The sequence below is a fragment of the Miniopterus natalensis genome, chromosome 19, assembly GCF_054644295.1.
Source record: "Miniopterus natalensis isolate mMinNat1 chromosome 19, mMinNat1.hap1, whole genome shotgun sequence".
Classification (NCBI taxonomy): Eukaryota; Metazoa; Chordata; class Mammalia; order Chiroptera; family Miniopteridae; genus Miniopterus; species Miniopterus natalensis.
In genome coordinates, this window is record NC_142099.1 from 7272623 (window position 1) to 7296385 (window position 23763).

Consider the following 23763-nt stretch of genomic DNA (forward strand, 5'->3'; position numbering starts at 1 on the left):
AAAGGAATTCAACCCAGAGCAAGGGATTCTGAAAAAAAATTGGTATATTCGGAGTTGGAGGAAATGGGAATGGATTAATGCAGTTAACAGTAAATTGGTGTGACGGCCAAGCAGTCAGCTGGTTTCGGATGCCTTGCTATTAAACAGAGAGGTGGAGCGAGACTCAGACACATGTTATGATCCATTTACCACAGTCCATACCTGAGTTTGAACCAGTGAAGGCCTCTGTGTTCGCATTTCCTGGATCAAACTAAAAACACTGAAGTTCTCAGGAATTATCTATCAAATAAAAGGAGAAAACATCTTACTCCTTTGTTTCTATCTTTGTTAATAAATGATTGCCTCTTTCTATTAGTCTTGTTACTTCCATGATATCTGCTCCCCTGACATGGGATAATATCAGAAAATAGATGTATTTTTCAATGAAGATTCTCATCAATCGCACCATGATTTCCAGCCTGCTGTGTTCCCTAGAAAAGCCTGAAGAAACTCTTCAGAACGACTTCACATGGGCTGATCAACTGTCTGAAGTTAAAAATAAAATGAAGACGACCCAGTAGGGGCGCAAGTATGAGTTTTATGAGATAAAAGTTGGCAGATAGTTCTAAAGCCCATATCTTAAATTTCCACTTCTTATTAGACTTTTAAAAATGATGTGTAGATTGAAACACAGAGTCTGATTGTGGTAAATTGAGTGCATCTACTAAAGCAGTTTGGACACAGGACGGGCGACGATGTAACTTAGGGCACTGGTCCTCCGACGACACCACTGCGTCAGAAGCACATGCAGAGCTCGCTGGGCCCCAACCCCAGGCTTTCTGCTTCAATCCACCCCAGGTGGGGCCTAAAATTTTGCATTTCTAGCAAGTTCTCGGGTGACGCTGATGCCAACGCTACTTGTCTGGGGACCACACTTTGAGAACCACCAACTTAGGAACTAGTGTAATCATCTGACAAAGTAGGCCTACGCATCGATATTCTAGGAAAGATAAATTGTGGAGGTAGGTGTTTTAGAGACCCAAACAACTTCTCAGTCTGAAAGTAGCGGGGTAAACAAATGGGAAGCGCCTGCCGAGGGCAACTCACCCCGTCTTTTAGCAGCATCCACGTGTAATCGATAGCACAGATAACACCAGTCCTTCCGCAGCCGGCACTAAAATGAGAGAGCGCAGCCGTAGCATTTATAGTTGCAGACAGGGGCTCACTGACAGTAGCTGGACAATTTCACCAGCAGATTTGAAGAAAAGGAAACCTGGAGGCAAGAAAACTTTCTAAACACTACCATTGCCGAAACACGTTTGCAGATTGCCACATGTCACGCTGCTCATAGCAAGAGTCTCCAGAGCTGTCCTGGTCACAAGCAGCTTATCAGAAAAATATTCATGTAATTCTCGGGTTGAATTTATTATAGTTTATTTCTGCTGTGACCTTTCTCTTTCTACCACTCACATTTCTAAGCTTCATTCCTTTCTGATCACCTGGAGGAAGGGAGGTGAGGCCCAGGAGCCTACGTCCTATGTGCTTCTACCACCTTAACTTACAACAGTCGGCCTTCCCTCAGTTAAAGAAGCGTCCTGGCCAGACTGTGACACTTGGGTTGTTCTGGGTGGAAGGGTCACACAACAGCGTCGTACCTGCAGTGAATGCATATGGGGACACTGTCATCCTCTTGGTAACAACGCACATCCCAGATGAGCTCAAGAATCGGGTCTATAGATGAAGGCACATCATGGTCTGGCCAGTTCTTGTAATGAAACTGGTAGATGGTCCGAGTTTCCTATTTTTTTAAAAAAGCCAGAATAAATGGAGAGTTCAAGGTTAGGACTCCAGCTCATTCCACCACAAGATTATTCTCCTCTCTAGGTAGCATCTATATTCTTTTTGTAATCTCTGCTGCTTTCTTCCCCAAGGACCTCTGGTGACCTATGCCTTCGGAGAATAATTAAGTGTTTTCAGGTCACTTACTATTGGCCTGTTCCTATCTGCCCCACTCAAAAGAGGAGGTAGATACGAAGATAGTCCAGACCAGAGCTTCCCAACTGGGAAACTTCAAATGGGTCACGGATATGCTGATATATTAAATCCCTTTGTCTTAGAGAGACCGGGCGGCCCGAGCTCTCAGGTGGGTTCGCAGCATCTACCCACTGCACAGCCTCCATTCACCCTACAACCCTTATTTTCTATGTGGCCATGGTGTGGAATAGACCGGGGAGCCCAGATTACAGCAAAGGTGTCTTTTGAATATGGAGATTTTCCCAGAACATCAAAGGCCCCACCACTCCCCGTTGTCTTTTTCCCAGCCCAAACCACATAGGTATTTATTTACCTGCCTGACCCCTCTAGGCTTTGGAATGTACAGCCTTATTCTATACTTACACTGTTGAACTTGACTTTTAGAGTCCTGACTGTGTAATCAGATTTTCTATTTTCAGCTTCCTAAGAAGTAGATGAAAATATTAGTTATTTCAAAGATTAAGCTTCAAAAACTACTGTCTGTAAAGCAGGACCTGGAACACTGGCTCAGCCACAAGGAAATAGGCGTCGTACTTACACAGGAGATGGAGAAGGGGCCAATGTGCAGGGCCGTCTCTCCCGGCTCAGCCCAGTAGCGCTCACACTTTTTCTGTCGCACAAAGCAGAACATAGTGATTTCTCTCCATCTATTCTAGTCTCTTCGGAGTAACAAAACCCTAGCCATATTTCAAGAGCTCAGTAGCAACATGTGGCTACCGTGTTGGACAGCACAGGGTCAGAAGCTCTGACTGGCAGTTAAAGATGTCTGATTAATAAAATGGGAAGATGAATGGTTACTTTTAAAAGCATACCTTATTTTTATTTTAAAATACAGAGTCAACTGGGGAAACGGACAGAAGGGGTCCTTAGGAGTAAAAAGATAAAGCAATTTTAAAAAGCCTTTAGAGTCCTTTGGCATGCCCAGATTTTACCTAAGGAAAGCGCTGCTACCGATTTCCCGCCTTGTTTTCTGCCTGCCTTTCCCTCACCTTTGGGTGTATTCGGAAGAACTCACCTTCCCCATTTCAAACTCCATGCAGGCCATGACAATGATCTGGGGGGTGAAACACACAGGCAAAGCCATGGATAAAGTCAGAGGGAACAGATAGCACACGGGGCCCACCGCAAGTGTTCGCTGTTCTTTTCTGTGGGTGGTTTTATTTTTAACCAAAAAAGAAATCTTGATCGATTATAAACTGTTGCTCCCACCCTTCCTTCTTTCTGTCCTCACTTCCTTTTTCTCTATTCAAATCAGTAAAATTCTTATTAACAAATGAGCCGGTCAAGGTGAGAACTTTCATTTCCTTGAAGACTGACATTGTGATTTTGACTAAGGGGTACCTACCGGGACACCGAAATTCTAGTGACTAACCGAAAACAAAGCACTAATTTAACACCCAGGAAGCCTCAATCAGGTATTCCGATGCCCTGACCCCATCTAACCCTAAAAATTGAGAGGAGACAGTAATAAAAGTAGCTCAGTTCTCACCAGGACACCGTATTCCCAAAGCATCCTCCAGAAGTCCAGGAGAGTTGTAGGCAAAGGTCCCTGGGTGGCAATATAAGCGTGGGGTCCATAAACTCCCTAAAGGGGAACAGAAATCATATGGGGTGACTACCACAAATACCCTTTTGTTCTTGTCTAGTGCATGCCCCCCTTTTCAGGTACCCAGAGCATACGGAATACAGGGTGTACCTTAATGAAGTTGGCATTGATGTAATTGGAATCCTCGTCAGAGGTTATTAGGGACAGCTCTACTCGGCTATGATCATCTGAACACAAAAGAAAGACACAGTATATGATTAAGGCGGCTTGGTCGGAGGGTTTCGTGTAAGTCAGGGGCTAGCACTGTGAACAGTGGTTTGAAAAGTGAGTGAGTGAATGTTCATATTTATAGTCATAAATAGGACACACTAACTTGTCAAAGCCATGTCCCAGGACTAAGAACAGCAAGCAATGGGTAAAAAGACATAGGAATAATTGAATCTGGAAGAAAGTGTAAGTTTACAGGGAGAAATGAAACTCACAGGGCAAGATATCCTTATATCTGTTTTTCTTGATATTCTTGGGCCTCTCAGCCACAGCTGTGGGATAGGTTCTGTCTGCCTTGTACTTGGTGGCTAGTCTTTTCAGCGTCTGCAATGAAATTCCAATCATTAAATCTTCCTAGAGAAAAGAGGTAAGGAGCTCTCTCTAGAGAGCTTTTGAAGGAACCAAAGTTTCACCACTCTGAAGCTGTGTTTTTGGGATAGTGATTTTAAACTGTTTCTTAAGAAACAGGACTCAGAAAGAAACTTTGACCCTCCCCCCTTTCCTGCCCAAGAGATTCAGAGAAACCTGCTTCAGGAAGGAGATCTTAGGATGTTGCCTTAGCTTAATTTGAATTAAGCATGGGACACATGGGTCCCATGGTTTCTGAGTTGCCTAGTTCTCCCCACATATGTTCTAATCTTCCTCAAATACCCGTAAATCGCCCGTTCTCACTTCTGAAATCTAACACCCAGTTCCTTGCCTTTCGAATTTGTCCAAAAATGTCTTATATACCCAATGCTGCCTCATTGTTTTTGGAATTTTCATGGAATTATCATGCCTATGTGAATTCCCCATGCACATGTATTAAACTTTGATTGTCTCCTGTTAATCTGTCTTTGTTAATTTGGTTATTAGCCCAGCCTAGAAGAATTTGGGAGGTGGGAGGAAAAGTATTAATATGTGTTTAGTCCCCACACTTTCCTTCTACACTGCCCAAACATTCCATTTCAGCCCTTTTAGCATCCCCTCGGGCTGGGTCCATTCATGACAGAGCCCCAGAGCATAAGGATGGCAAGTTCAGCGACAATTGGAGAAGTGAAGTGATTACTGCAGCTGAGCCACAAATAGCTAAAACTTAAAGGTGAAACTGGTGAATATTTTAAAAAATCAACATTTTCTGAAAATAAGCTATATAGGCACCACCCAAAGGGTCAGATGTGAAAAGTTTGGTTTACTTTCTTTATGGCCACTACAGGTCTATTTTAAGTAGAAATGGAGCTTAAACTGAATAAAATCTCTCTAGACGTAGCAAAATTTCAAAGATTCAGTCCCCAAAGCAGTCATTTTTTTATGACCCAGACTTCAAGCCCACCCCATCAACCAAACAATGGTCTTTAAATAGTACCATATTCTATTGATAGAATATGACCTGGGTCAGTCAGAGGTTAGCATAATATGGTTGATTATGCTAACCCCTGACTTAAGATTCCTTACAATAGAGAAGCAACTCCTTAAAATTATTCCCATTTGCCAGTATTATACTATAGGTCAGAGAAAATGATGGTTCTTCTTTAGCTCCTTCTTATAGATCAGCCTTGTACCAAATTTTGTTTAAGATCCTATCATTCAAGGAAACACCCAAGATAGAAAGAAGGTAGGGAATGAGGAAGTCCTCTCACCAGAGCCCCCACCTCCATGCGTGATCAAAAGGAAATAGCTTATTGCCGGGAACTCCTGGCTGCAGAAGTCAACAACAATAAGGACTGCCTAAAACCAGATCAGTCCAAGATGGAAGAAAAACAGACCAGAGAACGACCCCAAAGCTCATTATACCATCATTATAATGAAAACTGACAGAACAAATAGAAGGGGCCTGAGGAGGACCAACATCATGATGCTTCTGGAACAGACCATATTAGGAACAGGACTCTCCCCTCCCAACCAGAAGGCAGAGTCAGAATTTGGTGCCACGAAGTTCAGAAACGACCCACCCTTGGAAACATAAAATCCCAAGAACTGACAGACTCAGTGCACAACTTACTCATGAGCTCGTCCGTGTCCACTTTGAAGTGTATTTTAGCTTCTTTTGCAGCTGTGCCCTGTGAGGCTTGCAACCAGGGGGGCAGCGGGCTGCCCAACCCCTGATCCTGTCTCCGGGATCCCATGTCCTAGCCTCTTTTTCTTTACCTGCATAAAACTTGCTTTTGCTCTCACTCGGACTCGTCCCTGGATTCTTTCCTGTATGAGTCAAGAGCCTGGAGGACCCAGACCCTGCAGGGGCAGGGCCAGCGCCAGCCTCCTTCATGGAATTGGTCCGGTGACAAAACCACATTTAATAGATCTGACCTTTGGGAACCCTTACTCAACTTGAGAAAGATAAGGGAAAAAGCATCTGTGGTAGCCTATAAATATTTGTTGAATTTAACTACGGAAAAGAATTGTTATTACTTGCCCACCATTTAATGGTTGGTCACATGAAGATCACGAATTACTTCCTCTGGGTTAGATCTCTCTGTGATTACTCAGTTTTCATTCTCTTAACTTCCTTCTTGAAATTTCCTCTTCCTGTGGCCCTTATTAGTTTATGTTACTTTGGTTCTCTTTCTTCCCCAACTTCCCTTTCCCATTTCTCACTCTTACTGGGGCCCTCTGCCAATTTCTATCTTTTAATTGTGTATTATCCAAAGTTCGCAAGTCAAGTCCTCAGCGCTCTGCTCTTCTCTCACTATATACATTGCTCAGAAAAATCATATACTTTTATAGAAGGCATCCCAATGTTTTAAAAAAATTTTTTTTTAAACTGGTAAAAATTGAATTGTATTTCCAACCCCTATTGGATGTCTCAAATTTCTATATTGAGATAAGATTACTAAATTTCAGTCCTGAATTCCCACCCATGTCCTAGACATTTCCACTTGGGTATCTTATTATATTTATTCCCGCTGTTAATGCTGATGGCACGGTCTTTATCCCAAGTAGCCATACTCTAGAAACTGAGAGTCACTTTTGGTTCCCCCCTCCCCATAAGTCCCACCTCACATTCAGTCAGCAAGTTCAGCCGATTCTTTCCACGCAATATCTTGCACCAACCTTCCTTCCTATGCCCGCTACACACACCTTAATCCAGGCCCGTTCCCTTCAAGGCTGAACTGTTAACTGTTGTTCCTCAACTCATCCTCCCACTTTTCTGTCTTTCCCAATGAAATCCTTTAGGCATAATTATGCCAAAATAATCTTACTAAAATATTGTTTCCTTTATCTCTCTCATGCTCAAAACAACTTCAGCGAATCCCCCTGGCTACTAGGAAAAAGTCTACACTCCTTAGCCAGGTGCTTAGGATTCTCCCCACTTGGACACTGAAAGGCACCAACGTTTTGCCACCCTGAAGCTGCCCTTTTGGGATATTGATTTTAAGTTCTTTCTTAAGAAACAAGACTCAGAAAGAAGCTTTGACCCTCCCCTCTTTCCTGCCCAAGAGATTCAGAAGGAGAAACCTGCTTCAGGAAGGAGATCTTAGGATGTCGCCTTAGCCTACTTTGAATTGAGTATGGTAGATAGAGGGCTTCAGACAGGGGCCCATTAGCTAGATACCCCCTGTGTCCCATTGTTTCTGAGTCACCCAGCCAGGAGTTTCCTGCCCTGTGTGCTCTTCCTCAACTACCTGTATAAATGGCACATTCTCACTTCTGAAATCTAAGACCCCGTCCCCCTACTTTCTCCTTTGTCCAAAAACATCTTATATACTCAATGCCACCTCACTGTCTTTGGAATTTTCATGAAATTTCATGCCTATGTGAGTTCCCCATGCATATGTATTAAACATTCATTTTCTCCTGTTAATCCGTCTCTGTTAGTTTGGTAGTTAGCCCAGCCAGAAGAATTTAGAAGGTGGGAGGAAAAGTATTAATGTTTTTTAGCCCCCACAGAATTCTTGTAGACTTTCAGAATTGGATTAGGAGGGGAGATCCTGAACTAATAACTGTACTGCATATTTTTACACCAAGATGCATGCAAATTTGGAAATTTAACTAAGGACGTGGCACAGGCACATAAGTGTCTCTAAAACATCTCTACTCAAATTATACTAATTTTTCAGCTCTCTCTGCTCATATGCACCTTCCGAATGATCATTTTCAGGTTGCCATTGATTCCAGTGCTGCTGAAAAGACGTCAAGTCTCAGAACTGTGTCCTTCTAGAAACCTCCAGGACGGAGCCTAGTGCACACTCCTCATCACACTGTCTTATTTGTTCATTTTTGCTTTGCTTGCTTATGGCGTGCAGGGAGAGTGCCGTAAGCTAAGCCCTTTTTAGAAGATACGCCTCAGTTAACTTGGTAAAATGTTACAGATAAAGGGTGTGTGTGTGTGTGTGTGTGTGACCTTATGCTTGTTTCGCTACCTTGACTGCCACTTTCAACAATGGGACAGGATGGCTTTTTTTCCCTCTGTTCCATTCATCTTCCTGCAGTCATCAGGCTGGATGACAAAGCGAGGCGCTCAGAAGACACCACATAGGAAGTTCCCATAGAATTGTTCATTTGGAAAGTGGGAAAGATTTTTCCCCCACATATCTTACCTTGAGGTCAGACCACTGTGAAGTCCTTTTTTAATTCCCTTTTCCTCCCCGCCAGGCCCCCAGACTCCGACACCCCAACAGGGAACAAAACTGAGCAGAATTAGGACAGAAGAACTGGTCAACCTCACCAGAAAAGCAGCTCTGAGAATGGGAAGCAAAGAGGGGTAAAAGAGAAAGCAGGGCCCTGGAGGTGGTTTGGGGTTGGGGTTCGGGGAGAAAAGATAGGTCAAAGTGGGGAGGGTATTTCTCTGCAAATCACAAAATGGGGAGTGCAAGTTCCCTAGAGGTGGCACCAAAGAGAGAAATCAGGGGAAGAGCTGCTGAGAGAAAAAAGGCCAGTACATAGGGAATATAGTCAGTAATATTGTAATAACTTTGTATGGCGCCAGGCGGGCACTAGACTGATTGGGGTGATCGCTTTGTAAGTTATACAAATGTCTAACTGCTATGCTGTGCACCTGAAACTAATACAATATTGAATGTCTACTGTAATTGGAAAAAAACCCCTAAAATTGAAAAGAAAAAAAGAGGCCAGCATACCTCCTGGGCCCGAAGAGAAGCCAGATCCTGTGATGCTTCATAAGCTAAGAGTACCTCATTTGCTTGGGGGACTACAGTACCCCTTTCTTCTCAAGACAGAAAAACAGAACTGAGGTCCTGGCCATAAAACTCTAGAAATCAGGACAGAGTCCCTGACGTGTGCTTCTCATTGGCTAATAAATTAATTACTGGTAAATGAATTAAGGTCACTCCCAGGGGAAGGAAGAAAAAAGAAAGCCCAAGACCATAAGATCTTTGCCCCGAAGGCTGCAGTCTGTATAGAAGACGTAGCACTGGTTACATATGGGAGGGGGGAAAATGACACTTGGACCCCCTGTGCTGGCTGGGGGAGGGAGTGAAAGTTGGGCGTCTCCAGGGCTGCCCCAGATAGTCCCTCAGGGCCTTCCAGCCGCAGGTATCATCCCCGCCAAGACTCCCCCGGGGTTTCGAAAGCACGATGCTCACAGAGGGACTCGGGGGCTCGGCCTCCAAGGCCAGGGAACGAGAGGGCTGCTGGTGGGAACGGGGCACGAGACTGACCTGGCCCTGAGCGACCCACTCCATGCAAGGACGGAGTTTAGAAATATAATGTAGAGCGAAAGAAATACCATAAAAAGAAATACCATGGCTTCATTTACATAAAGCTCAAAAACCAGAAAGATGAATGTCTATCGCTTAGTGGTATACCCAGGTCTCGAAGCTGTTCCACAGCAAAGGATAAAACAGTCTCAGGACGCTGTTTGCCTCTCGGCTGGCGGGAGCTGGGGGCAGTTGGGGTCTGGAAAGACACCCATGGGGTTTCTGGGGTGTGGGTAGTGCTCTGCTTCTTGATCTGAGTGGTGCTCACGGGGGGGCCTGTTTCGTCACCAGCTGTTAAACTGTATCTGTGTGTTTGACGCATGTTCCCTGTATATGTTAGATTCTGCGGTTGTTTTACGTTAAGACCATGGATAAACTGGAAGCAACAGTGCGGAGCCGGGTAGGGAGCGAAGAGCACAGGCTCAAAAGTTAGAAAGCTTTAGTTTCAGACCAGAGTTTCAAACCCTGGCTTTGCCATTTTATGGGTAAAATGTAGATAATGCTTTCCTGTTGGACTGGCAGTGATTAAGATTGTATCTGGGCCCTGCTCGGTTTGGCTCAGTGGTTACAGCGTCGGCCCGCAGACTGAAGAGTCCCGGGTTCAGCTCTGGCCAAGGGCATGCACCTCAGCCGCAGGCTCATCCCCGGCCCGTCGGGGTGCGTGCGGGAGGCAGTCAATCGATGTGTCCCTCTCACATTGATGTTTCTCTCTCTCTCCCCCCCCTTCCACTCTCTCTGAAAAGCAATGGAAAAAATATCCTCGGGTGAGAATTAAAATAAAATTTAAAAAGGTTATATTTGGTAAACCACTTAGATTGCCTGGTACATGGTAAGCAGTCAAAAAGTGTATCTATATTACCTTTTATAGTTATTAAATTAAGACTAGCAAGGCCGTAGGGAAGATGATAAATGCAGATACTGCAAATTAAAAACCTCTTTTGGAAGTACATTTGGCAATACTTAACCAATGAGATGCTAATCTTCTTTCACCCAGTAATAACCCTTTTGGGGCTCTCGCCTGAGGATAGAATCCAAAAGAAGGAAAAACCCACGTGTACAAACATAGTTGTTGCAGTGTTATCAATAATCATGAAAAACTAGAAATAGCCTAAATGTCCAATGACAGAAATAATTTGATTATTTGAGTGCCTGCTACGTGTCAGGCATTCTTATATTTATTCTATTATGTTCACCACAGCTCTGCAAAGTGAATATTATTTGTTCCCACTACTTATTACTTTGTTCAAGGTCACACAGCTGGTAATAGGCAGAGCCTAAATTCAAACCCAGATTTATCCGACTCCAACGTTGTTACAAGTACAGATGGAAAAGCAAGGCGACCTGAACTCAAAACTCAGTTCCACCGAGTACTAGCTGTGCGACTCTGAGTAAGTCAATTAAACTCTCTGTCTCTGTTTCCTCACCTATAAAGTGGAAACAATAACAGTGCCTTTCTCAATGGATTAAATAAGTTTCTATATAAGTAGTTTCCATAACAGGTATAGAAGTATTAGCTATTATTAGGATTATTTTTTTATTATACCATGCTGCATGAGAGGTCATTAGTACAGATTTTAATCAACATGGTAATGCTGGTGTAATGTTAAGTGAAAATAAGAATAAAAAATTGTATCTATATTTATAATTACAATAATAGAGGAAGACAAGAACTTGAATTTCTACACACACCAAAAAAAAACAAAACTGCATTTGTGGGATGTTGGTACTATGGTGAATTTATTTTCTTCTAACTTGCAATAATATTATTTTATAAGAAGAGCAATAATAGGGTGTTTTTTTTAAAGACATTTTCGATAGCGTCGTCACACACTGCAATTTCTGCTGTATAGAAACTTACCCTCAGGCTAGGCCCCCTGAGGGACTCAGTATTATGGGCTGAAGCGAGACACTCATTTCCCAGGCTCTAGAATGACAGGCCCAGGTTAAATTTCATGTCTGTGGCTGACCGGCTGAGTGAGCTTAGGCCAATTACTTAACCTCACCGAGCCTCAGTTTCCTCGTCTGTAAGCCAGAGATTATAACCAGCTCACAGGGTTTTTTAAAAATGTGTAGTAAGTAAGATAATGAATGTGATGCTCCCTTGACACCCCACCAGGACTATCGCAATTATAATTAAGTATGTAACAGAGGAATTAGCTGCTTCATGTCTGCCTCCCTAAGACCTCTGTCTCAGGAGACGGGCTCCGCCAAAGCAGGGAGCCTGGCATTGCCGCGCCAGCTTCTAGCACGTGCTTTGCACATAGTAAGCACTCGGTAGACACTCGAATGGCTGCATGAGAACCTTACAGGAGTGGTCGGGGCAGTCTCAAGTCCAGAAAGGCTACTGGACTTAGTTTTGGCCCAGGGACCAGACCTAAGCAGCCCAGCATTAGCTTTAGCTGTCACAGCAGAGCTATGTGCTCCGCACAGGGAGAGCCAGCCACAGGGGACATGGGGACCGAAGTCTAAGCCATGGACCCAGTGGGGCTAACGGTGGCCTCGAGTCACAGAATCAGTCCTTAAGCCTCAGAAACGGCAAGTGCTGGGAGAATACATTAAGGGCTTAAGGTGGGACGTGGGACGTGAACAGGTGGAGCGCCCCCCCCCCCCCCGTTTAGTGGCAATATTTAGCTTGTCCAAGCAGGCAGCCTGGCCTCACTTACCCCCACCCCAAAGCTCGTCTCCCTAGGATCTCAGCTGAACCTTGAGGTGGGGCTGAGAGCAAGACTGTTTTTCCACTGGAGGACATGAGTCAGTGAACAGTGAGGTTCCACTTAATCACCCAAAACAAGGTCCTTAAACCAGGGGCTAGAGAAGCAAGGAAATGATTAATGTAAAAGTCAGGATAGTGATTATTCCGAGGGTGGGTCAGGTCAGGTCAGGTCGGGTGGGGGTGGAGGTGGGAGTGGGGGGCCCTACGGGGAAGGGGTAGGTAGAAGTCTCCTGAGGTCTGACAATGCTCTCTATTCCTTGACTTGGTGATGGTTGCTTTATAATTATACTCACACACACTTTATGTACTTTTCTAAGTGTTCAGAATTTTAAACAGCTAGGGGGGGAAAACCACACCCATCTATAAAAGGTTTCTAAGCAGGGAAAAAATGACCAGATTTGTATTATTAAAAGATCGCTTGGGTGTTGAATGGAAAATAGATTGACGCTGGGGCAAGGCTAGAGGCAGAGAAAACAGGAGGTGAAGTGACTGTCTGATCTGGTGAGAGGTTATAGTGGCTGAGCTAAGAAAAGGTGAAATAGGAGGGATAGAGTTTACATTATTTTAAAAAAAACACAACTGTAGTAAAACAGAGGCTGGCACTGCCCCCTCGGCTCACTTTTTACCTCGATGAGTTGGGTGAATCTGGCTCGGGAATTAGAGCCCAGGGGCAGGTTCCTGTCTAAGCAGAGGCCACGGCTCTCCCCCGACCTCCCTCTCTGCTAACTACTCGGGGGATGCACGCAGACAGCCTGGCCAGTGGCACTTCGAGCACCTTTTCATATAATACCACCATGTTATCCAAGCAGAGCTGACACAGGGGTTTCTAGTATAATATGTAATAAACTCAAGCATAATACCTGATCACTAGAGACTTTACGGAGTATTTTCCCATCTACTATCTGGTACCAGAACGTTAGCGCCATGAGGGCAAAGATTTTTGCTTTGTTTTCTATTGTATCCCCGGTGCCTAAAACTGAACTTGAAACATAGTAGGTGCTCAAGAAATATTACTGAATGGCCACGTTTCATTATGATTGATATCTAAGCATCACAACAGTCCCGTGAGGATGGGCAGGACGTGAATTCTCCCCACCTGAGAAGTTAGAAAACGGAGACTTGGGGAGATGAGGGAACATGTCAGATAGTTGGTCATTTGGTTGGTGACAGAATCATGATCCCGTGTCAGGTTTTATACCTCAATCCCCTAATTTTTCCCACTTCTTCACAGCTGGAGAGCTAAGGTTTGAAGTTCCGACAGCTGCGGAACACCAGCTGGGAGTCTGCCAGAGTCCGTGCTAGGTGCCGGCACACCTCCCATGTCACCTGCTGCGCTGGGGTACGGGACCAGCGAGGCCTACCCTGCTCACTGCACCAACCACAGCTCCCCCAGAGGAGACGGGGGTTCTCCTGGGGAACCTCACCGCGCTGGCCCCAGCCACCTTGCATTTCTGCTTCTCCCCGCATCCCTCACGTCTCTCTACTCCCCATCCCAGCCACCCCCCCCCCCGCAAGCAAAGTTTAAGGAAACCCCGTTATTGCAAAAACACAAGCTCTGATCTTTTTTTTTCGTCTTAGAGAAAAAGAAAAGAAAAGAATAAATGTGGCAGCAGGCAGCTTGGGTGCCCTAGAAGAGTCTTTGTCACCAAATAAAATCGCACGAGGAAGCTAAAAAATTGTTCTGTGAAAAGTTCACCTTGGTCTCTCTCCTCTTGATATTAAAGTCAGTCATTTGAAGCGTAAGTTACAACGCAGACACCTGGCAACGCCAAATGTTCAATTAATATTAGTACTTATACACCCGGAATTATGTACGTCTGTTGTAGATTCCTAGTCAAATTCCAAGAGCTGGCAAAGAAGATATTAAAAACCGTATTTTGGAGAGAACATCTAAATACACACAAAAGTCAGAGAAGTCAAAGGCCCAGGCTCCCTCCCTCCGCTGCCCCCCGCGAGGCCAATACTCACTTCATCCCAAGAGCCACCCGGTCCAGGAGAGTTGGACCCCCCAAGCCGGTTCAACATTCTGTGCAACTCCCCCGAGGGTGTCACCCGTGGGACTCACCAGAAATTCACTGGCGAACGCCTCTCTGTTAAGTTTCTTGCTCTGGGCCTCACCCAGGAACTTCTGCAGAATTTCCCTCTGGTCCATGCTGCAGGGCAAGGGGGACAATGCGCCGGCGGCTCAGGGGAGGGCATGTCCCACGCGTGTCATGGCAAGACACTGGCGGGGAGCTGCTGCAGCAGCCCCGGCAGAGCACAGAGCACGTCGAAGGCTGTGGTTTACTGACTTCATCACAAGCCTGAGAGGAAATTAGTACGTAACCAGCCTCTGTGGTCACACAACAAAGCCATCACCTCACTCCAGGGCCCTAGCGCCTTCCTTCTCGAGGAAGGAACCTGGTTACAACTCAATTTCTTAACAAACAAGACGCTAACCAGAACCTAGCGTGTGGTCTGCTCAGCCCCGAGGCTGTTCCACTGCATCACCCTTAAGCGAAATTCGCCTTTTTTTGTTGTTGTTCCTAGTGAAAGGGCAGAATCACAGGTCTCCTGGAGAGACATTGCCTCTCCCCTTTGCCCCAACGGGCCCTGCTGACACCTGTTTCTTCGGGTCCCAAATGAACTCCGCAGAGTTCTGTTAGGCCCAGAAAGGGAGACAGATGCTGTACGGAGTTAAGAAGCTTTTGAAAAGTCTCTCGTCAGTGTGATCACTGGCAAACTCCTGTCTATGAGAGAAGGTGTTGCATTCAGGACTCGGGAGTCTGCTGCAGAGACCTCAGACCCTGCAGCCAGCTGCTTCCGACGGAGCCGGGGCCTCTCCTGGGCTGGGGAAGGGCCGCCCCCATTAAGGCAAGTGCTGTGCATTTCAGGACTTCCAGGCCCCCCAGTGCTTGCTGCGCCTCCCGCGGGCTCTGGATATAAGGCCTGAGAGCCCTGGTCTATTTAGGATCCAGGAGCACAGGATCCCCATGAGGAGAAACTAATCAGGACGTTGGCATGATGTCCCCTGTATGTAACGAGGGAAACGGAAGGAGCAGGAAAAGGGCAGATCACCCCCCTCGCTGCAACAGCTTAACTCTCAGGGCAGAAAGCCTGAGAACTACAGGGTGTCCCCCAGAGATGTATACACACTTTAACAGCTCAGAGCTCCACTGGCGTTTCTTTCTTTTCAGATTTAACCCATTGGGATGCATCATTATTCAAAGTGTGCATGCATTTGAGGGGGACACCCTGTATTTCTAGAGGAGACATTTCTACTCTGCAACTTATCCTTACAAAAGAGGCCATTGTTCCAGGAAGCCACGCTGTGTATGTGTGGTATTTGGCCCGGTCTGACAGGCAGGCTGTTCTAGAAAAAGCTTCCCACACCTCAGCTTGCATAAATTGTCATCTCAATGGGTACAAACCCATCCAAGAGTTTCTCACTCAGCGTGAGAACAACCAAAAATCAGCATAGCCTTTGCTTGAGGACAGAAGTTCAATAAATGTGTTAACAAAATCAATCTGAAATAATCCTGTGCTATTATTTGTCTAGTTATCAGCAGTCTTTTCTGTTTCGAAACACTATTCACACTCCCCTTAGGAAATCCCGATTCTGAGCATTGTAGCTTCATCCACTCTGCTGAGCCTTACAACAGGAAAGGAAAGGCTTAGTGGCAATGAGAATCTCAATGCCAATCCACACGATAAATTAAAATGAACCATAATTCTTCAACAGTATTTGTTGAGAATAGGATAGTGTTTCTCAAATTATCCCTTTTAGCTGCTCTAAATAATGCAGTGTTTAATTTGGCTATTTAAAAACATATAAAATATAGGGCAATTTTTAAAAGGCCAAAATTTCAAGTTCACAGTAACTAAAGCCATGTAAAACTATGTACATGTTTAAATGGAGATTAAAGATGTAAAAAAGAATCAATTGTGTGAGTGTTGGGATTAAGAATGCTTTTTAAAATTCTCCTTTTGAAATTATTATACCTTTTTTAATTAGAAAAAAACCCCACAAAAATCCATTCATTTTTTCAGTAAATTTATTGAGTGCCCCCTAAAAGCTGAGCACTACACAAGGGGCTGGGCATATAAAGGTGAGCAGGCCAGAGCATGGTGAGAGACATGCTTAACCCATTAAGAAAGCATCTCAGAAAGCAGAGATGTGGACTTAATCACTGAAAAAAATAAAAACACTCCAAACTAACTCGCTTATTTGCAGAGCAGCAAAGCCTAACCAGAAAAGGAAATGATTTTCTGTATTAGGACAAAAAAGAAATACACGTGTTTCATCATGTGTCCCCTAAGACTGCCTTCACTTCCATCAAAACCAGAACTTTACTAATCAATAAACAAGAAGATGCCTAATTAAATGAAATTTAAACCTATTTTCCCCAGGCCCATATTTCAGAACAATCTCCAACACTCTTCTCTTCTTTGGGAGGGACGAAATGGAGATTGATACATGCCAGAAAAAATTACTTAGGTGCCCTCTATAGACTTCTACCCAGAGCAGGAGGATCTGAAAATAGCAGAACTGCAGCTCTTCTTCAAGCGGACAGCAATTCTGAGGAGTCCCTTCGACTCAAGAAACCAAAAGATATAGAAGCATCTTGAAATAACCAAACCTCAAAAACCCACTTAGCTAAAAGGCCATTTCCTGAGCAGACCACTCAAGCAAGCAAAAACCAAAACGAAGGAGAAAACAAAGAACATGTTTTATTTTGAACGAATCTAAGCTCCCACTGAATTTTTCACCCTTCCTTCTGCAGGTAGTGGAGGGCAACCGGGCATAATGCTCTTGGATGAAGAGTTCACTCGTTTGTGTCTTGTGGGAAGATAGAGAACGGGGGGGGGAAACAAGTCATGCAACAAAGGTGGCCAGGCACCTAAAATTTTTGAAGAATTTACAGTGAAACATTTTAACCAGTGCAGCACAGGCCCTGAGTGAGCATATCGATTCCATGCAGCCAAGGCCGCGTCAACCCTTCATCAGCACCATCGAGGGCGAGACCTAGTGGAAAGTAAAATTGTGAATAAGCGGCTGAGCAGCGAGAAAGGAACATGCCACTGCTCCCTCGTGTGGCTCTGGTGTTTGTTCAGAAGGAAGATGACAACGAAGAGCAGTGACCATCACACTGTCACCTGTTCCAACGAGAAGGTAGTGTGTGCCAGCTTAAGGGGAAATATCAGTGTCACTGAGGTTGGGAACTAGATGACAAGAAACCTTTAACCAAAGAGAATGTCAGGGGAGATTAGGAGGACAAGATAAACTAGTAAAAGGCTCCTCAGAACACTTCTGTCTCTGTGAGGAAGCCACTTCCCCTACCTCCCAGGGTCATGGACTTGGTATAGGCTATGTGTATTATCTGTGAAAGACTCGGTCCTTTGTGAGCATCCTCTTGGTCACCAAGGCCTATTATATGGGTCCTTGCTCCTCAATGTCTTTTAGATTCAACCTGCCTTTTCCATTCCCAGGTTAAGCACCATTGCCCTTTCACATCTGGATTCCTGCAGCCATCAGCTCTTGGCTTCCTACCTATATATTTTCCACCCTAGTGTGTACCGGTAACCAAGGCTGGGTAAACGTTCTGAAAACTCCACTTTAATGCCGGAGAGCCAAAGCACTTACTGATAGTCTATGGCAGGGGCGGGGAATGTCCGGCCTGTGGGCCATATACGGTCCCCACAAAACCATTTGGTCTGGCCCTGACAAGGCCTCACCAAAGAGAAGCAGTTCCAGCCGTCACATTAGGGGTGAGGTAATTAAATGTTTGCCCAAATATAGCAGGCTAGTTTTTAAGTTGATAAGTTTGTATGGCCGGCAAATGATGTTATAAATATTCATCCAAATGGCCCTTGGCAGGAAAAAGGTTCTGTTCCCCACCCCTGGTCTATGGGAACAAGTCCTGATTCCTCAGCTTGCCACCAAGCCCCTCCCCATCAAATGTCCCCACCCAGCCTATCCAACCATATCACCCATTGTCCATTTTGCTGCCACTTCTGCTGCTTCTCCACCTTTCCCCTGAATTTTCACCAAGATGACAATAAAGCCATAAAGCCTAGTTCCTCTTCTATTAAAAAATCTTGTCCCTAATTCCATTTCAACATGACCTTCTCTTGGCCGGAATCCTTTTGGTATAAATCTCTATATTCGGCTGTAGAAGTTTTCGCAGTCTCTTCACATGTTCCTTGTCTCCCAGCAGTTTCTTTAAGAGTTTATTCAAAAGAAAATACACAAAAATGCTCCGTGTAGTTTTAAGTTTATGAAAAGCAGTGTTAGTACCTTCTACGCATTTGTATGGCCCCGGGGCTCAGGGTGGTCCTGAGCAGACCTGAGAGCAGCACTGTGACAGGGCACGCTGTGCCATACGGCTGGACTCCGGCGGGAGGTCCCTGCTGACCTGGTTACTCGCCCCATCAGTTGCTCCGTCTCCTGCCTGGCACTGTGGGCTGTGCGTGCCTCTAGCTAGTTGGGCACCTTCGCTCCGCTAGGAGCAGATGGGAGGGCCGGGAACCTGGCAGGGAGGAGCTCCCTGAATGTCGCTGCTCGAGCAGCAGGGCCATCAGGACGAAAGGAACAGGGCTGTTGATGAGACACAGAGTCCAGCCGGGAAGCTGCCGTGGCCAGGAAGGAAATGACCTCCTTTATTTCCAGGACCCTCCTTTCTTGCCTTATAAAGAGACACAAGAGAGGCTCATGTTTCCCCATCATCCACAGCAGGGATGTCCCCTGCCCAACTTCCAGTCGGCTTCTTGTCACTACAGCATTCTGAGACTCTTTCAAGCTTTTCAGTTCACCTGCCGTGAACTTCATAGCTTCCCACGCACCGCTCGGGGACTCAGGGACTCATGCTCTGCCTTTGGTTTCAGAAACACAATCCTCAGGAGGCAAAGGTCAACCAATCACTTGCAATGGAAGCAATTTCCCTTTTTTAAAAAAAAAATAATAATAATAATTATATATATATATATATATATATATAAATCTATCTTTATTGATTTCAGAGAGAGACAGGGAGAGGGAGAGAGAGAAACATCCATGATGAGAGTCATTGATGGGCTGCCTCCTGCACGCCCCCTGCTGGGGATCGAGCCTGCAACCCAGGCACGTGCCCTGACCAGGAATCAAACCGTGATCTCCTGGATCCTAGCTTGATGCTCAACCTCTGAGCCATGCTGACCGGGCTTTCCCTTTATTTTTAAATAGAGATTCAAAACACTTGCTGAGGCTTGGTTGGCATCTTATTCAACATATAATCAAACTTGAAGTCTCGTCTTTCGCTTGCTGTCCATCCAGTCCATCCACTCATTATGCGACGCTTACACGTGGAGGAGAACGGGGAAGCGTGTGCTGCCGAAGTGTTCAACGAAGCATTTTCATTCGAGGATCCTTTATTCTAGCAGGAAGGTAAGTACACAAATATCTACAATTTAAGGCCCTTTGTGATAAGACCATAGATGTGGTACAAACAGAATTTTGAGAAGGCAAAGATCACTTCTTGTTCTGGTTATCTGAATAGGCGCTGCGGAGGAGGTGACATTCGAGTTGAGTCCTAAAGGTGACTACAGAGCCTGAGAGAAAGCAACACGAAACACAGAGAACAGCGGGAGGAGCATGGCTTAGTGAGCGGCTCCGTCTGGCTGGAGCATTGGTTATGTGGAGGAGACTTAATTGATACGGCTAGAGGGGCAGTTGGGGCCAGATCTCTGGGGGAAATTTGAATGCCAGGCTGGAAAGTCAGGCTTTATGTGATGGGCAGTGGAAAACCACTGAAGGATTTTTTTCAACAACTTTATTGAGGTATTACTGACATACAATAACCCATATATTTCAAAGTGTACGATTTGATAAGCTTTGGCAGCATGTGATACACCCATGAAACCATCACCACAATCAAGATAATGGACATATCTAATCAACTTCAGAAGTTCTGCTGAAAGATTTTAAGAGAATGGCAATCAAAGCGATGCTTTGGGAAGAAGTTTCTTGATTTTTTTAAAAAATAAATGCTCCCTTCTGATAAGGTTTTGAAAGTCTCATGATCTCCTACAGTGGTATGTTTAATTTCCAAACGAGTGATAGCATAGCCAAGAATGACTAAAACCATGGACAAAGGACCTACAGCTTTGGTCCATCGGGTGGCAGACTGTGTACGGGACAGACGGGAAAGGGGCAAGCCTGGACCAGAAGGACGGATGGAAAGCTTAACTAGCAGGCTGCACCAACAGCCCAGGGAGGCGGTGAGAAACTCTTACAGGAAGAATCAGGACGACAAGGAAGGACCGCGTGAGAAAGACCAGTTGGGCCAGTAGGGCTGGAGAGAGGGAGAAGGGAAAACTGACTGAGGTTTTGAGCTAGCTGGGGGGCAGTCAGGGGAAGTATGGGGATGCAAAACTTATATAGAAATAAAGAATCAGAGTTTGTGGATATGGATTCGGGAAAAATGGAAGTAAGTCAGACTCACAGATCACCCACATCGAGGTGAAAGGCAGAACCATAGGCGGTCGGCTTGCCTTTGTGAGAAACAGAGGTACTGGAGAGAAAAAAGTCAAGCTGGAGCTTTAAGCAGTGCTCCTGATACTCCAGGCACCGGGCTAGATCATTTACAAAGTGTCCTGCTTCATTCGCCCTCACGCGGATCCTAGGAGTCAGTTACCAAATCATCTCTATTTTAAGAGGAGGAAACTAAAGCACAGAGGAACTGGGTTACTTACCCAATGCCCCATGGTCAGCCTGTGGCGAAACTACCTTGTTAACTCAGGCGGTCTGAATGCATCTTTCATCTCCGGGCTGCAGCGTCTTCTCCCTGCAGCCCACTCGCTTGTTTTCCTAGGATACGGGCCTCGCCACGAACACGACAGCCAGGCCGGGCGGCTGTACCCGCCTGCCCCGTGTGATCCCCAGGCCACCATGTCCGCGACGGGATCGCGCTCGGCTTGGCGCTAGGTTCACACGCCGATGTCTCATGGGCGACACAGGACAGAACAGGGGGCGGCGTGGTTAAGAAGGAAAAGAAACGAGAGAGAGGAGGCTGCTGGACTCTGAGCTGCAGCGTTCCACTGAATTCTTCCAGCTTTATTGAGATATAATTGACATTTAACGTTGTGCAGATTTAAGGTGTACAATGTAATGATTTGACATATATATAGATTACGAAATGATCACAATAAAGTTGGTTAACACATCCATCACCTCGCAGTTACAATTTTTTTGTGAGAACTTTAAAAATGTACTCTCTTGAGAGTCATACAGTCACCATGCTGTCCATTAGATCCCAGAACTTTTTCATCTCGTATCTGGGAAGTTTGTACCTTTTGACCCCCCCCCCATTTCCCCCACTCCCCCATTGCTGCCCCTGGCAACCACCAGTTTGTTCTGTTTCTGTATCATTTCTTTGAGGTTGCACTTGCCGAGAACTAGTTCAAATGCATAGACAGAAGAATTTTATTTCATGAACAGAAGAGCATTAGTTAAGGTGAAAACAGCGACTTCGCCTAAGAGATCAAACACCACAAAACTTGACATGTTGAGTTTAGAGTAACGTGAGGGACAAAGGAGTACATCACATAGCTTCAATTCGTAGCAAAAAAGCTAATTTCTACTAAAGAGAAACATGAGATCTCATTTCTGGCTTACTAACCTATTGTGATTTTTTCCAAGAATAGTGGAAATAGCCTGACTTGAAAAAGTCAGAAAGTGTTAGCAGGACTGCGTCTTTATTTCCATGCGTTCTGGGGAGCCAGGTAGCTGGCTGGCTGAAGGGAAGGGATGTGGTTAGCTCTGTAAACTTTAGCCAAAGACATTAACACCTCTTCGAAAATAGATGTAGCAATGTTTTCCTTCCTGATGTGCAGGTAGTTAATCTGATTTCAGGGCTTTTGGATGGAGGAGTGTCTATGTACTTGATGATTGCCTGCTAATCTATGAGATTATTAAGGACTATTATGAGATACACAGACTGTAGAAACCATATGCTTTGCTTCCAATGATCTCCAATCACTTTTGGTAGGGCCAGGGGAATGTATATCCTCTCTGGACAATTCAGGAGTCACAGGACTCTCTAATTTGCCCGAAGTCCTGGAGAAAGTGTAGACTATGTACGAACTAACAAACACTCTCAGACTAAATTCTGAAAAAAAGAGTTATCTTATCTTAAAATTGTGTTTGCCAGGAATGATCAGGATTGCAACAGGGTTTAAATTACTCCAGGAGAAATGTTCACTTAGCTTTACAGTAGGGGTCTGCAAACTGAAATGGCCGGAGAGTAAATATTTTAAGCTTTAAGGGGCCATAACTACTCAACTCTGCCACAGCAGTGCTAAAAGAGTCATAGATAATATGTAAACAAGTGAGTGTAGCTGCATTCCAATAAAACTTTATTTACAGAAAAAGCAGCAGGCTGGTGGGCCTGTGGGCTACAATTTGCCAACCCCTGCTCTAAAGTGATGCTTCTCAAACTCTACCTGTACAGGATCAGAATCTCTAGGGATGGGACCTGGAAATTAGCAATTTATAAGGTCCACAAGTGGCATGAGACCTCACTCTGAAAATCACTGTGGCGCGCAGCTAGCTTCATCTGAGGTGAGATGGCCCTGCTGCCCTAGATGTGGGCCAGCACTTCCTGTACTCTGTGGCAGTAAAAATGCAGCAACTGTTTTATCTTTCTCTGACCTTTCTGATAGAAGGACAGATGAGCAAACTACTATTTTTCACTGCCAAAAATGCACAAAATAATTCTGCTCAGGCAAAATTAACATGCAATTTAGGTTATGAATTTAAAAGAAAATCTGCAACTTAAAGTAACAAGATTTCCCATCCAAAAATCTCTCTGAAATCTTTTGACTGCAAAATCAGTAGCTAAGATTCTTACCAAAGACAAGAGCTAAATCTGAAGAAATAGTTTACTGTGTGCCCCCTTCTCCCCAAAATAACTCCAGCAGAGGCCTGCCCTGGGTTGCCGGGAATCCCACTGTTAAGGAGGCATTGCTTTGTGTCTGGAGGCCTTTGCTTCAACAGAACTTCATTAAAACTCACATCAAAACAGAAGGTATAAAATCCCTGTGATCCTCTGGGAGCTGCTCCCAACTTTATTAATAAAAGATAAATTATTCGGCTAAGTCCGGTTCTGTCCAAAAGAAAGTGGTTTTTGATTTGGTTGTTTCTGTTTTCATTGCCAGCAATCAATCACCTGATTAGTCAAAGAAGACTGGGAAACAGCTTCACCTCTTCTTCAGCTCTACAGATTTTCCTAGGAAAGACAAGGAATATTAAAACTCACATCGAAACAGAAGGTTTAAAATCTCTGTGGTCCTCTGGGAGCTGCTCCCAACTTTTGGAATATCCAGAAGTCAAAGGGCTGGTCATCGGGAACTTCCTAAGGAAAGCAGGGTGATCTGCAGGTACCCCTAGGAATGCAGCTCTCCCTGGGGCTTCTGCGGATCCTGGCAATGAAGGGGGGGCTCTCTGAGAGCAGCTGCTCTAATAATGTGTAAGACATAGGCTTAGAACGCCTCCTATAGTTATCGCCACAGCAAGCAACACTCACTGTGTTTTGTTCGATAACAAACAGTAGGATGGTTCTGAACTTCCTCAA

At 45.0% G+C, this 23763-nt stretch overlaps 1 protein-coding gene across 4 annotated transcripts in view; it reads right to left on the minus strand.

The window, feature by feature from the left end:
- PTPN22 (protein tyrosine phosphatase non-receptor type 22) overlaps positions 1–23763 on the minus strand; it is a 44947-nt gene that overhangs the window by 18578 nt on the left and 2606 nt on the right. For 2 of the 4 annotated variants that reach the window (XM_087827650.1, XM_016223303.2), the window contains exons 1-10: positions 14241–14327; positions 4042–4150; positions 3710–3786; positions 3503–3598; positions 3029–3067; positions 2552–2623; positions 2377–2436; positions 1635–1777; positions 1087–1153; positions 202–279 (exon numbers count right to left, since the gene is read on the minus strand). In XM_087827650.1, the coding sequence (XP_087683776.1) occupies positions 202–279; positions 1087–1153; positions 1635–1777; positions 2377–2436; positions 2552–2623; positions 3029–3067; positions 3503–3598; positions 3710–3786; positions 4042–4150; positions 14241–14327 (828 nt within the window). Of the gene's footprint in view, positions 1–201; positions 280–1086; positions 1154–1634; positions 1778–2376; positions 2437–2551; positions 2624–3028; positions 3068–3502; positions 3599–3709; positions 3787–4041; positions 4151–14240; positions 14349–23763 lie in introns of those variants that run through there. The other 2 variants (XM_087827651.1, XM_087827649.1) reach the window with 2 other exon arrangements.